The 14,894-nt window shown below is 39.7% G+C and overlaps 1 protein-coding gene across 1 annotated transcript in view; it reads left to right on the forward strand.

Moving 5' to 3' along the window:
• The window catches only part of LOC139720496 (rho guanine nucleotide exchange factor 11-like), a 219,763-nt gene that overhangs the window by 57,795 nt on the left and 147,074 nt on the right, over nucleotides 1–14,894 (forward strand). The window contains exon 3 of the mRNA XM_071631850.1: nucleotides 1,817–1,899. Coding sequence (XP_071487951.1) covers nucleotides 1,875–1,899 — 25 coding nt within the window. The 5' untranslated portion in view covers nucleotides 1,817–1,874. The remainder of the gene's footprint in view (nucleotides 1–1,816; nucleotides 1,900–14,894) is intronic.

The raw sequence follows: 14,894 nt of genomic DNA on the forward strand, positions 1-14,894 counted from the left end.
TATCTAAAAAAGTGATGATAATAAAAGGCGACAGGCCACGCCTTTTATTAGGATCTCTTTGTTTCACCTTTTTTTTTTGATATCTCAGCCATTTCAAAACCGATTTTCATCAAATAAACTTTTGATGCCCCTTAGAATTGCATGCTCTTTGACATTTCATAGAGTAGTTTCTGAATATCTCACAAAACGTTATATGCTAAATCATCACCTCAAGCAGAACTGTACACACCCTTTAAATTCACAGAAAATTTAATGTTCATTGTTTCACTGATAAAGTATAGATACTTGCAAGGGTAATATATTCTCCTTTAAGTTGGTCAGTCACTGAAACAGTTTGGGAGTCTGAGGACCTCTCAAGCGCAACCAATTAGGTGCTATCTCTGCCACATCTTGCCCGGCGATGCGTGCCACACGAGGGCGATATTTACAAATGGCGGGGATAAAATGCAAACCTGGCCATCTGCCCGTCATTCGAAGGCAATTACCCTGTAGTATGATATGAACATTACGACTTAAATCATGTCCCACAGTGCCAAGTATCGTTGGTAGAAATGCCAGACAAATGTGCTCATGTTGAGCAAACTCCTCGTGCATCTTGCAGATGTGTGTATGTGTACACGTGTTTGATAATGTGTATACATGTTTGATAATGTGTATACATGTTTGATAATATGTGAGAAAGAGTGTATGTGTACATTGTTTGAGAAGATCTATGTGTATGAGGTGCTTGTTTTAGTTATTGTGACACAAATGACAGGTTTTGTGTGTCACTGGGTTCTAAATTTTAGAAGTTCTGGTGTTCTGTACTAGAGGACATTTTATGTGATTTTATTTATGCATTTTTTTTTGTTGGATAAAGTATTCACACATTCACACCTACATGTAAGGGCAAAATGCACACACTTCCTTCCTAGCAGTATTCCTATGCATTCACAGAACAGTATTCCATGTTAATGAAATGTGAATAGTTAAATAATTTTGGATTTCTTTTGTAAAATCCTAATTTCTGTGGTGTTAAAACTCTGTTCTTCTGTAAAGACTTGTCAGGGACTGTGAACATGTTCAGTACCTCACATAAATGTAAATTTATGATTATTGATGCTGAATGTGAGAATTGCTATGAACGACTATAACTACATTAAAACTAAATTCTGAATCTTGTAGGTGTGAAACAGAAGAAAACAACCCAAAGTATGTGTGCAAAGATATCCAAAATATTGCAAATGTGTAATTATGGTAAAAGGGCATGGATATCATGTAGGTATGACTTTAGTTTGACTTGAGGTACCATATGTCGCCCCCCCCCCCCAAAAAAAAAAAGAAGAAAGTATAACATGACCCTCTTCAACGATAACTTTAAAAAATTTTGAATCAATCCAAATATAAGTTCAAGGTATGAAACTGTTACTTATTTCCCACATCTTACAGAAAACCCCATCCAATTTGCTTTAGTGGTTAAAGAGAAATGAGGATTTTTGTAGAGCATGTAAGGAATCCCTTTCCTCCCAAGTTCTGTTCATTGTGTTCACACATATGCAAGTCCAAGAGCATCAGAGTGCTAAACTTGGAAGAATCAGACCCATGACATTCTTTCCAATGATCCACATTTCTCTGTGACGACTTAATCAAACTGAATGGGGTTTCCTGCAAAACATAGATAAGATGTTACATTTTTAGACGCTGAAATAGCATTCAGCCAGTTTAATCATACTGGAAATTTTCAATGCAAAAATCTGATCGTAATTGTTCTTGGGACATAATGTATAATATATTGTGATGATGTTTTTGATTTGTGTTTTTCCTCGTCTTCCTCCAGATCTGTGGGGTTCATCCGAGTCTCTCCTGGGGAGAGACGGCATCCAAGCTGGTCTCCGATGTCTGGATACCCCGATATGCACAGTGAGTAGACTTTGGGTCATCTGACCGGTGGAGCAATTCCTCTCTCCTGCCTCCTCCCTCTTCCTCCTCTCCCTTTCTTCTCATCCTTCTCTCTATTCTTCCTCTTCCTTTCTCCTCCTCTCTTTACCTTCTCTTCCTCCTCCTCCTTCTTTTCCTCTTCCACCCTCCTCCTCCCCTCTTCCTCCTCTTCTTCATCCACATCCTCCCCTGCACCTCTTCCTTTTCCTCTTATTTCCCCCTCTCGATCCTTCCCCCAGATTTTCTTCCTCCTCTTCATTTACCTGTTCTCTCCTTCTCCTCCTCCCTCTTCCTCCTCTGCTCTTCTCCCACCTCTTCCTCTTCTTCCCCTCTTTCTCCTCATTCCTCCCCTCCCATCCCTCTTTCTACTCCTTTCTCTACCTACTTCCTTCTTCCTCCTCCTCTTCTCCTCCCCCTCCTCCCCCTCCTCCCCTCCTCTCCCTCCTCCTCCTCCTCCCCTCCTCTCCTTCTCCTCCTCTTCCTCCTCCTCCTCCTTCCTCATAACCTCATCTCCTCCTCCTCCTTCCTCATAACCTCATATCCTCCTCTTCCTCTTCTTCCTCCTGCCATCCTCTTCTTCTTCTTCTTCCTTCTCCCCCTCCCCTCCCCTCCTCTTCTTCTCTCCTCTATATATCCTCCCCTCCTCCTCCCCTTCCTCCCTTCCTCCTTTCCTTTCCTCTTCCTCTTCCTCCTCTCCCTCCTCCACCCCTCCCCCCCTTCTCCTCCTTCTCTTCCCCCTCCTCCACTCCTCATTTTCCCATCCTCCCCTCTCCTCCTCTCCTCCTCCTCCTCCTCTCATACCCTCCTCTCCTCCTCTTCCTCTTCTTCCTCCTGCCATCCTCTTCTTCTTCTTCCTCTTCCTCATCCCCTCCCCTCGCTTACCCCTCCCCTCCTTCTCCTCTTCTTCTCTCCTCTACGTCTCCTCCCCTCTTCCTCCCCTCCTCCTCCCCTCCTCCTCCCCTCCTCCTCCCCTCCTCCTCCCCTCCTCCTCCACTCATCTTCCCATCCTCCCCTCTCTACCTCCCCTCCCCTCCTCCTCCTCCTCCTCCCCTCCCCTCTTCTGTTTTATGTATCGTTTAATAAGGCTGTCAAACAAGAACAGAGAGGCAACGTTAGCTCAAGAATTAGGCCCTTGCAGCGTGGCATTCTAGACATTGAGGCCAGAAAGTACAGCATCCTTTAAAAGTGCTCTCACCTTTTGAGACTTGATGGGACCAGGTATAAACAAGCTGTGTTGCTCTCACTTAGACACACACCTTGTCATTCGCAACTGCACAACCCAGGCTCACAGCTCACACACTCTCAGTCTTGGGAAGGACCACAAACATTCCAGGGGGCTAACCTAGTACCTACCAGATTTTGAAATGTCCATTGACTTTGTATAGGGCCATGTGGTAACTGTAGGCAATCAGTTAAAGATGCATTTGTAGTAGGCTTTTTCTTTGTGTAAAAACTGACTGATTAGTGCAAATGAATAAATAGTCTGGTAGGAATGGGGGGTCCCCATGCACCCCCCGAACACATTTTTTTAACTTACTTTTTTGTAACCCTTAGGGTGTCTAGTTAATGAATTTTTTTGTTCCCATGAAAAAATCGTGTCCCATGGGGGTCATTGGCGGCCATCTTGGCAGCCATCTTGGATTTTCAGGGAAAATCATTATCTTCCATAACTTTTGAACTACACAGCATATAATTATAAATAAAGCATTTCTGCAGGGTAAACATGACACGAGGAATCGATTGCAATGGTTATTTACATGATTAAAGCAAGTCTGAAACAAGAAAAGCCTAAAAACATGCAAATTTCGGTGTCATTTTCACCGAAAACTACCCAATTAGTTTAACTTTTGAATTACACAACATACAGGGACAAATAAAACAGTAATTCAGAGTTAATACGGCATGAGGAATCGTTTGAGAGAGTTATTTACATGATTAAAGCAAGCTACATACAAGAAAAGTCCAAACATGCGAGGAAAACCAGTGTTGTTTACTCTAGAAATATTCCCAAGTAGTCTATATACATATATACATGACAATCTCATACCTCCTAAGAGTAAACTTACCTCTTTTTCTTAACAGTCTGGTAGGAAAGGGGGGGGGGGGGGGGTCCCGTGCACCCTCATTTTTGTATCCCTTAGGGTGTCTATTTGATTTTTTTTTTTGTCTCCAAGTGAAAATCGTGTCACATGGGGGTCATTGGCAGCCATCTTGGATTTGCGAGGAAAATCATTAGTTTCTATAACTTTTGAAGTTTCCAACATACAAGGACAAATAAATAATTTCTCCAGGGTAAATTTGCAAGGAAAAATAAAACATTTTTTCAGGGTATATGTGACATGAGAAATCGATTGAGATGGTTATTTACATGATTAAAAAATGCTCAATACAAGAAAAGTCCCAAATATAATAAATTCTGTATCGGTTACACTGAAAAGTACCCAAATAGTTCAACTTTTGAACTATACACAACATAAAGGGACAAATAAAACATTTCTTCAGACGAAACACAGCATGAGGAATCAATTGAGATTGTCACTTACATAATGAAAGCAAATTTGACACAAGAAATGTCCCAAAACTGAAAAATTAAGTGCTGTTACTCTGGAAATGGCCCAAATTTTTCATGCTACATACATGACAAATTGCATACCTCACAAAAGTGACTAACAACTCTGTCTTTAGATCATTGCCCAAATATTCCTTTTTTGTTTTGTATCAAAAACATTAAATAGAATCTGAAGAGAAAATTAATTTCAAGCATTGTCACCCCTCACTTTGTGAAATAGAATAAGAATGTAAGCACTGTGGTAATTCATATGCAAATACCCTTAAAAAGAGGTGACACATGAGAATAATGTTGATCACAACACTTAAAAGTGACTAATTGACAAAGATAAAACTTGAACTGAAATTTAACACTCTTTGTGCACGTTCAATTTCGTTTCATTTTATATTTAAAACGAGTTTGAGTTGGGATATATTCAAGGAAACAATCACTGTGTCAAAATGTCGAGCCGATTAAAAAATTTTAGATGCCAAAATGGTTTCATTTATTCTCAAGTTAAAAAAGCTGTTCATTCAAATGTATTTGCTTAAAGTTTATTGTCCGAAAACAAAAAGAGAAACATTTCATTTGACAGCCGGAAATCTAGCCTGTGAATAGGGACTGTATATCAATGTGGATTGCTGCTACTTTAATTTAGAAATATTTGCATGTGAATCGCTTTTGTGCTTACATCCTGTATGCATTCAATTCAAGTTCACATTGATTGGAATTAAGTTTCCTTTCGAATTCTGTTACAAGTTGTCTGATATAAGACGCAATATTCAAGCTATTATCAAAAGACATAATGATATTTTGAAAGGGTTAGTCACATACCGATTAGTGATTGGCTGAACACAGTCACGTGATGGAAGTACATTCGTTATGTTGGCCCATGGGCGAACATTCTTGTAATGTTCTCCCATGGGAAAACATTTCCACGTGACAAATGACAGAATTAAGGCCTAGGACCGCAGCGCACTTATAACCTCCCTCAATAGCATTTCAAACCCTTCGGGTGGAACATTGGGTATGTTCCCTCCGCCGCCAGTCATCATCTATATATTTCAACGTTTGTGACATGTGTATATGCTTTTCATGAAGTATGGAATTAACGTATATTGAAAAAATATAAAGTAACACAATATGACTTCACTTTTCTTAAAAAAGTATTCTGAATGCTCACCCTGTGTAACTGTACAAACCACAGAAGCGGTTATGCAATATATCAGGTTTTCATTTCACACTTCTTTAATTTCTATACCGGTAGTCATCATCAAAACGATCATTGTAATCAATGTCTGGGTCCTCTTCTTCATCCTCCTTCATTTCCTCAGTAATTTTCTGAAGCAAGTCAATGAGGGAAGTCGGAAAGATAGGGCCACTTGACCACACTGGCTCCATCATAACAAAGGCTACCTTCTGCCATCCGTGTCCAGAATCAAAGGAGTCATATACAGAGCACCAGAAGATTGGTTGGTCAGCTCTCTTTAAGATGGCAAGGCGATGGGTCACACATTTAATGTGTGGGATAAGGTTGTCACTGCAAGGTGTATATGAGCATGAAGAAATCCACATTGGAGTTTGTAGTCATTTGTTCGCCCTCTCCCATCATCTGCTTTGGATGATGCTGCTGTAAATAGACTTCTCCACCTCTTGTGGTCATACATTAGGCATGTGAATGCTCCAATGTCTTCTGTCACCTCTTATTGGCTCTACAGACCACCCATCTCCAAGGTTTAAGTGGGGGACAAAAAACATTGGCACATTTCAAAGTCATGTTGTAAGATTTCTGCAGTGTTCATTATAATGTAATATTGAACAATTTACCACATTTCAGTAAAATATTGCAGAGATTATAATGTCATACTACTCTCTCCTGAATGCTGTATGGTACATGGGGTGGCTGTGTAGATTCTTTAGGGGTCCGACTTCGCCCCTACTCTTGAAGGCACTTGTTACATCTTCCCCTGTAAACACATGTCGTCCAAGTATTGTGGTACAATAGCCCGCTCCCTTTGATTCAGTATGCCAGTTCAACGACATTCACAATCTGGCAATGCTCGACAGTCCATTTATCAAGGAGGATAGTGAGGGTGACGGAGTGAGCATGGTGCAAGAAGATCCAGAAAATGTCTCTGTCTGGTGTCCTTACCACAGCTGCTTTGTACCCAAGCTTAATAGTGGAATACTCGAGGTAGAGCGCTACCCTGGTGTCCTTCTCCTGGTTAGACGGCAGCTCATGGATAGAGCTTATTGTCTCCTGGGATGAATAATTAGGTGAACAAAAAGAATGTAACAGGAATCACTTAAGCTTCAGAGAATGTGATTTCTGTTACATTCCTTTTGTTTACACAATGATATGTTCCAAGAGACAATGGCGCGATATCCATGAGTGACTGTCTAACCAGTATAAGAAGACGGACACCAGGGTCGTGCTCTACCTCAAGTGCGCTGCTAAACTTAGGTACAAGGTAGCTTTGGTGAGGGATCCAGACACACATTTCCTTGATCCCCTTGGTCCTTGCTTAATCTATTCTACAATGTAGTATCTTTCTTAATAAACGGACTGTCACGTATTGCCAGGTTGTCAATGTCAATTAACTTGCATTTATATAGAATCAACGGGAGCTCATAATTATACTGTATACCAAAATACCTGGACTACCGGGGAAGATGTAACAATTAAAGTGCCTTAATGGGTTGGGAAAAGTTGGAACCCTAAAGAATCAACAAAAGCCACCCCATATACCACATAGCATTCAGGTGAGAGTTGTTTGATTTCGTGATTTCAGAAGTATTTTACTGAAATCTAATAAGTTGCTCAGTATTATATCATAATAAACACTACTAAAATATTAGAATATGACTTTACAATATGCCAAGTTGAGTGTTTTTTCCTCACAATTCTTGGTGATGGGTGGTCTGTGGAGCCAGAGGTGACAGATGACATTGAAGCATTCACATGCCTAAAATGTATAGCGAGGTCCGGGAGAAGTCTATCATAATGGCGTTCGCAGCATCATGCTGAAACAGATGGTGGGAGAGGGTGAGCAACTGATGACCAAATCCAAGGTGAATTTCTCCTTGCTCCCACCTGGCAGAGGCAACCTTATTTCACACTTTCAATGTGTGAACCATGGGTACCACCTTGTCATCTTCAAGCGATCTGACTAGCCAATCTTCTGGTGCGCTACCGCTTTAATCCTGGACAAAGGTGGCATAAGACAGCCTTCGGTATCATGGATCCAGTGTGGTCAAGTGGCCCTATCCTTCCCACTTCCCTCATTGACTTGCTTCAGAAAGTTACTCCGTAGACAGAGGAGGATGAAGAGGAGGAGCCAGACATTGATTACAATGATCGTTTTGATGATGACTGTAAATTACCAGAAGTGTAAACCCCAAAGCTAACATATTATCGCTTACCGAATCTGTGGTTTGTATAATTGCATAGGATGAGAATTAAGAATATGTTAGACAAATTAAAGTCATAGAGAGAGAGTGGATTTCTGACTGTCAAGTGATTTTCATATGTTTATTTTCAGACAGGAAGGCTTTAAACAAATACGTTTGAATGAACCATTTTTAACTTAATCTTAAATAAGTTTAATGATAACAATATGACACCTAAATTGGTGAAACTGACAGAGCATTTTGGTACAGTGATTTCCTTTATGAAATTACACTTACTCAAACTCTTCAAATACAAAATTATATGAAATAGAAGATGCACTCAAAAAGTGTTCAATTACATTTTAGGTTTGAATTTTGTCGATTAGTCACTTTCACATGTGGTCAAAATTTGTATGTTGACCTCTTTCGATCTGCTTTTTTAGGGGTATCTGCATATCAATTGCCATCGTGCTTACATTTTTCATTTGATTTCAACAAGTGAGACGTCAAAATGCTTGGAGTTGCATGTTGCATATTTTTTTATAAACAAAACACCATATTTGAGCTATGATCTAAAGACAAAGTGCCAAGTCACTTTTGTGAAGTAGTTTGTCATGTATGTATACGGATTTTGGGTACTCTACAGTGTAAATGACACCAAATTTTTCGTATTTTGGACTTTTTGTATCAAACTTGCTTTAATCATAAAAATAACCATCTCAATCGATTCCTTATGACACAGTTACCCTGAAGTTACAGAATTTACTGATTTTCCTCTCAAATAAAAAATGGCCGCCAATGACTCCCCCCCCCCCCCCCCTCCCCCTCCGACACGATTATTACTTGGAAAAAAAAATCATCATCTAATAGACACCTTGAAGGGGTACAAAAATTTAGGGTGCATGAGGATCCCCCATTCCTAGACTTTAGTGGTTAGTCAATCATATGAGGCATATAATTGTCATGTGGGATGTATATGGACTATTTGGGCAGAGCAAACAACACTGTTTTTTTTATTCGCATGTTTGGATTTTTCATGTATCATAATTGTTTTAATTATGTAGATAACAATGTCAATCGATTCCTCATGCCAAATTTACCCTGGAGAAATTATTTATTTGTCCTTGTATGTTGGAAACTTATAGAAAGTTATAGAAATTAATGATTTTCCTCGCAAATCCAAGATGGCTGCCAATGACCCCCCATGTGACACGATTTTCACTTGGAGACAAAAAGAATCAAATAGACACCCTAAGGGATACAAAAAGGAGGGTGCATGGGACCCCCACCCCCCATTCCTACCAGACTGTTAAGAAAAAGAGGTTAGTTTACTCTTAGGAGATATGAGATTGTATTCACTTGGGAATATTTCTAGGGTAAACGACACTGGTTTTCCTCGCATGTTTGGACTTTTCTTGTATGTAACTTGCTTTAATCATGTAAATAACTCTCTCAAACGATTCCTCATGCCATATTAACTCTGAATTACTGTTTTATTTGTCCCTGTATGTTGTGTAATTCAAAAGTTAAACTATTTAGGTATTTTTCGGTGAAAATGACACCGAAATTTGCATATTTTTAGGATTTTCTTGTTTCAGACTTGCTTTAATCACGTAAATAACCATTGCAATCGATTCCTCGTGTCACGTTTACCCTGAAGAAATGCTTTATTTATAATTTTATGCTGTGTAGTTCAAAAGTTATGGAAGATAATGATTTTCCCTGAAAATCCAAGATGGCTGCCAAGATGGCCGCCAATGACCCCCATGGGACACGATTTTTTCTTGGGAACAAAAAAAATCATTAACTGGACACCCTAAGGGTTACAAAAAAGTAAGTTAAAAAAATGTGTTCGGGGGGTGCATGGGGACCCCCCATTCCTACCAGACTAAAAAGGGAACCATTGAATGAAAAATGGCAATCACTAAAGAGGAAATACACAAATTGCCTTTCAAAGTTTCAGCCACTGTGTGAATACCTCTATCATCTGAAATGACATTCTTTGAAAATGTGAGAAGAGACTAATTAATAAAGTAACCCCCCTCATCTCTTCCTTCCCCCCTCCCATACTTTTTACTCCCCTCCCCCCCCCTCCCCTTATCCCAATAGAACCCATAGTGTGAGTTATTTTTGAGTCCCCTTCACCATGCACCTGGTACAGCTGGCTGGCAATGCGGGTGCTCTCGTAGCCTTTCTCCAAGACCCCTCGTGCTCTTGTCAGGGCTGTCGCTCGCGAGTGAAGCGGGTTGAGCAGCTGAAGCCGAACCCGGCAGTGCGAGGGCCTCCCGAGGTCTACAAATACGATTGTTTTTCACGAGCTGGCATAAAAGTTTAAAGCTGATGTACCACTCCTACTGAATAATGCTGCACTGAATAATCTTCCAGTGGTTACTCGTGATCAATGGCACGAGAATTTGCCCATCAGCCATCTATAAGAACTGTATGGATTGTAAAACTTTTTTTTTTTTTTTAACAGAGTTGTGCTAAATTTGTTGTGTGTTTTTTGTTTGTTTTGTTTTTTAGCTACCAAACACTGATAGTGAAATTTAGTAACTTCAGAGACGTAAAGCTGAGAAATATTGGCGGTCTCCGAAAGCCTTTTTACTTGGAGCGTGCCTCTCAATCGTAACTCAACCTTGTCTCGTAGTGATGACCCTCAGTTCAAAACGAGAGAGGGACTTTCACAAAAGCTGCTTCTGCTGCTCTTACCGTGTGATCACCAGGCAGTTACGTTATTGTGCTTGCGAGTCAAAACTCAGTTAGCTGAATACAATAACTTTGGCCGAATGTTGTGCACTGATTCTGGAGCTGGTACACCACTCATCCGCAAACTGGTGCAAGAGAGCTGTCAGTATGGCTACTAGCGTTCCTGTTGTAATGAAAGGCGGTGTGGTGCTATCATGCATCACTCCTCTCTGAAACAAATCCACCAGGGAATATGGATTCAGTGTAGAGCTGGTATGAGATGGTTACCACTGAGTGCATCTCACACCAGAGGCACTTCAAAATTTGTAGAGGCAAGGCACAGATACAAAGTCTGTGTTGTAATCTATGATTATATAAAAAACAATAAATGAGAAAGGTCAGTGAATTCATAAATTTATCATTCATAAAGATTGAAGTGATAAAGTGAGTGCTCAAGGCTGGCTGTCTTCACTATCAGCTGTGACGATTGTAAATACGTGACATTCCTCTTGACAGCGCCTCCCTTTACTATATAGGGACTTCAAAAAATCTAAATTGTCTGCTGGTGTATATCTCATTGTTTTGTTTCATTCTACACTGTATCCTTGCATCTACATTCAGTGCAGGATTGGAATTTGCTATAATACACTTGCTTTCTGTGCAATATCCTTTACTGGCTTTACTGTGAATGTGCCAACCTGCTACTGGCGCATTACTTGTTCGAGACGGTTAACTCGCTGTGTATGTGCGTTATTTAAGCCGCGACTGATGCTAGACCAATGTGCGGGAATTGGTGTCTTGCCATCAGTCTTGCATTAGATACTAGGGCCAATGTGAATATGGTATGAGTAAAATGGAGACGCGAGGATATACAATACTTCAAGCTTTCCAGATTCTGGCTTGAAGTCGGTCGTGAGTAGGGGAGGGGAGGAGTTGGGGAGGAGGAGGAGGGGGGGGTGCGGGGGATGGGGGAGGAGATGGCAACATTAGAGAGAGAAAAAAAAAGGCAGATGGTAAACATCACTTCTTGTGTATGTACATGTGACAGAGTCCAAAGTTCGGTCAGGTGCTCGCACGTACTGCGATAGCATGGGAACAGGCTCTGCAATGGAAATATCATGTTAGGTTGCATTGAAGTGCAAGAAGACTGATGTTTACATGGAATATTATACACATCCACACTTCCTGGCACAGTGATGGTAACCAGATTCAAGAATGTTACAATGGCCAGTTTACACTGGAAGTCGAACAAGCCTATACTGCCACATGAATATAGAAAATATATCCTGACCAATTCTGCTCGAACTGTCTAGCTTCAAATCATCCAGATGACAATAACAAACTTACCTGATGAATTTTCTTATTAAATAGAAGATGATGTGGCCGCAATATTGCCCATAAGACAGAAACACAAGATCCAATGTAAAGATCAACATAAGTAATGCATATGATTTCTGAGGTTCATATTATGCTTCAGATTACTTTCATTTGTACTAAGTGGGACAATGGAGGGAAGTCTGATTGCTCACATCTTACTGTAAGCCAGAATCCACCTGGCAATTGTTTTGATAGAGTTGCATTTATTACGTGTGGAAAAAGAGAAAAGAGCATGGGGTTGCATCATTAGCCATATCTGTGATTTGGCAGCATTATGCAATGTTTGAAGTAAGGCAAACTTATTTCCCCCCCCCCCAAAAAAAAAAGACGAAAAAAATACTGTCAATTACTGTGTATCCCCCCAAACATTTGATTCATAATATCAATGACTAAGAAAAAACAGCAGACATACGTTGTACTTGTGTAAGATTTAATTCTAAGTGTAATTTGTGTATCAGGACAATTACCCCCTGAGGAAAAGTATCCCCCTTACCCCTTTTGGGGTTTATAGGATCCTTTGAAGAGGGTCTGTATTCGTAGATTATGGACTCTTGGATTCTTTCTGCAAATGGTTTATTCTGTCTTACAAAGATAACAATTGATGCTGATATCGACTATGAATCTAGTTAACCAGTAACCGGGGATGTGTATCAATAATGAGATCATACCTTATCACAGAATGATGTACTTTGATTTCATGTACAGTTTTTGTTATCTTTATATGCCCTAATGTTGGCGGAGCACACATGACTCAAATCTGTGACTTTGTGTTAAAGGTCAAAGGTGTTTTGACATCATGCTCATTGCTAGTGTTATTTTCAGTTTTACCCACACTAATACCTGGCTGTGCAATCTGTACAAATTCCTGCTATACAGTATTTTGCAATAAGAAGTAGTGAACACAGAAAGCTTATCACAAAGAGCCATTTTTAGGCCAGAAAAAATAATCAATGAATATGATTACTCTATGGAACAGAGATGTGAATGTGTGATGGAAAATTATTTTATTTGTTTATAGATAAACTGCAATCAGTATTTAAATGCATACAGTGTAGGGGGGGGGGGCAATTTCTTCTTGCAACTTTTGAGTATTAACATTTGAGTATTACCCCAAGAATTACTATGATGTAGCCAGCTTACAAATTATACTTATGGCCAGGTGTTCATATTTGCTGGGAAATAGCTATTGATTTTGGCTGTCAAAAAAGGGTGTAAAAGTGATCATGAGCAACTGTAGAAGCAAAGGTAGACCAGGAAACGACATGTCATCGATTGCCGTAATATTGAAATGCCGTCTGACATTTGTAGAACGGAGAGTCGTAAATCAAAACGCTGATAGGCTTGATCTCGCTCTGAAGAGGATCAAATACAGGGGTAGAGTAATGAACAGCAACCATCAATTATTGCCGAGTGATTATATGGTGACTTCAAGAACATCAACCAACACGGCGCACAACCACTTACAACAACAAGGAGAAGCGAACGGGGTGCTCAAGGATTTTTGTTTTGTTTTCTCTTCTGTTTGTTTTTTACTCAACTTTAGGCTGACCGCTTTTAATACTTTTTTAATGTCTCCAGGAAAAAAAAAATTGTATAGAGAATACATTAATAGCCTTCTCCAATCCGTGTTAAATGATTCGCGCTGTATCAAACAATATTTTAAACTCTCCGTATGTTATAATTGTCTTTCGGTTTTGAATCCTACCGCAATGCAAGTTCACTACCATGTTTGTGTGATACAATATCATGTGGTTTCTCCGACTTTCACTTATTCCGAAACCGCATCATATGACGAATGTAGGATTACAGATCTAAAGTACAGTTGTATTGCTTCTTTTCCTCATATTAAAGTATCATCAACATTGGGTTGTACATTCCATTGTAACAAGGGTTTTCAGAGAAATATGAGAAGCAATAAAATTGTGTGGTGGTACAGTCAAACTCATTTGTGATTGCAAAACAAGACAGTCATATAAATGGGGACACTTACAGTTATGTTGGTATCTAATGACATGTATCATCCTTACAGATTTAAAGATACTGTGCCAGTTTGTCAGTGCACACATAAAGGAATAGTTAAGAATATAATGTTAGTCAACCCTTCAGAACAGAGCATAGCATTTTCATGAAGTGAAACTTCAATAAAAGTGACAAAAAACCCCCCAAAGTTGACAATAGAACTAGAAAAGCATGCAGAGAGCACAGACCTCCGCCAAGCAGCTCATTTCTTCCCTCACACGTACATTGTATGCTGAAAATCCCCCTATTTCCCAATGAAAGAAGCCCTACTGTTGCGTACAGGAGAGCTAGCTGCATGCTGCGCCTTGAGAGCGCGCTCAGTGCGCGTATGCACACCTCAAATATGTGCAGCCTGAGTCTCTTGTTTGTTGGCCCCATTTGTCAATGAAAACCATTCCAAAAAAAAAAGAAAAAAAAGAAGGCATGTTTAGTCCTATATACTAGTTTATGTGTGAACATATATTTGCTTCTGAAGGTTTTAGCAATTTCTTTTTATCTTTAAAGCAGATGTTTTACCAATGCCATTGTAGATATTTAGAATAACTGTGTTATCGAACTACTGTACACACAAGGGGTTTGAGTAGCATTTTGCATTTATGTGGTAAAAAAGTCTGCTGGGGCCAAATTTTTTATTGTTATTGCATATTTTTTAAGTGTATATGAGTAACTGATCATAGTTCACAGCTTTTAGAATATTTCTTAAAGGGACATTCCAGACGAGTTTCATAATTTCACATCATGTAGTACATAAATCGACAACTCCATGCATAGATTTGTGGAATTTATTGTGGTTCTTGAGCAGAGAAACAATAGTTTGAAAAACGTTAAACAAATTACACTGAACAAGGATGATGACATAGGAGGTTCACATATTTCAGAAATGTGGCGGTGTAATTTCATTACAATACCGCTTGCTTAGGAGTTCACCTGTGTATAATCTATGCATGCCTTCTTCTTT

This window comes from Diadema antillarum, unplaced genomic scaffold (assembly GCF_040938485.1).
Source record: "Diadema antillarum isolate AM-2024a unplaced genomic scaffold, OU_Dant_1.0 scf00000128, whole genome shotgun sequence".
Lineage (NCBI taxonomy): Eukaryota > Metazoa > Echinodermata > Echinoidea > Diadematoida > Diadematidae > Diadema > Diadema antillarum.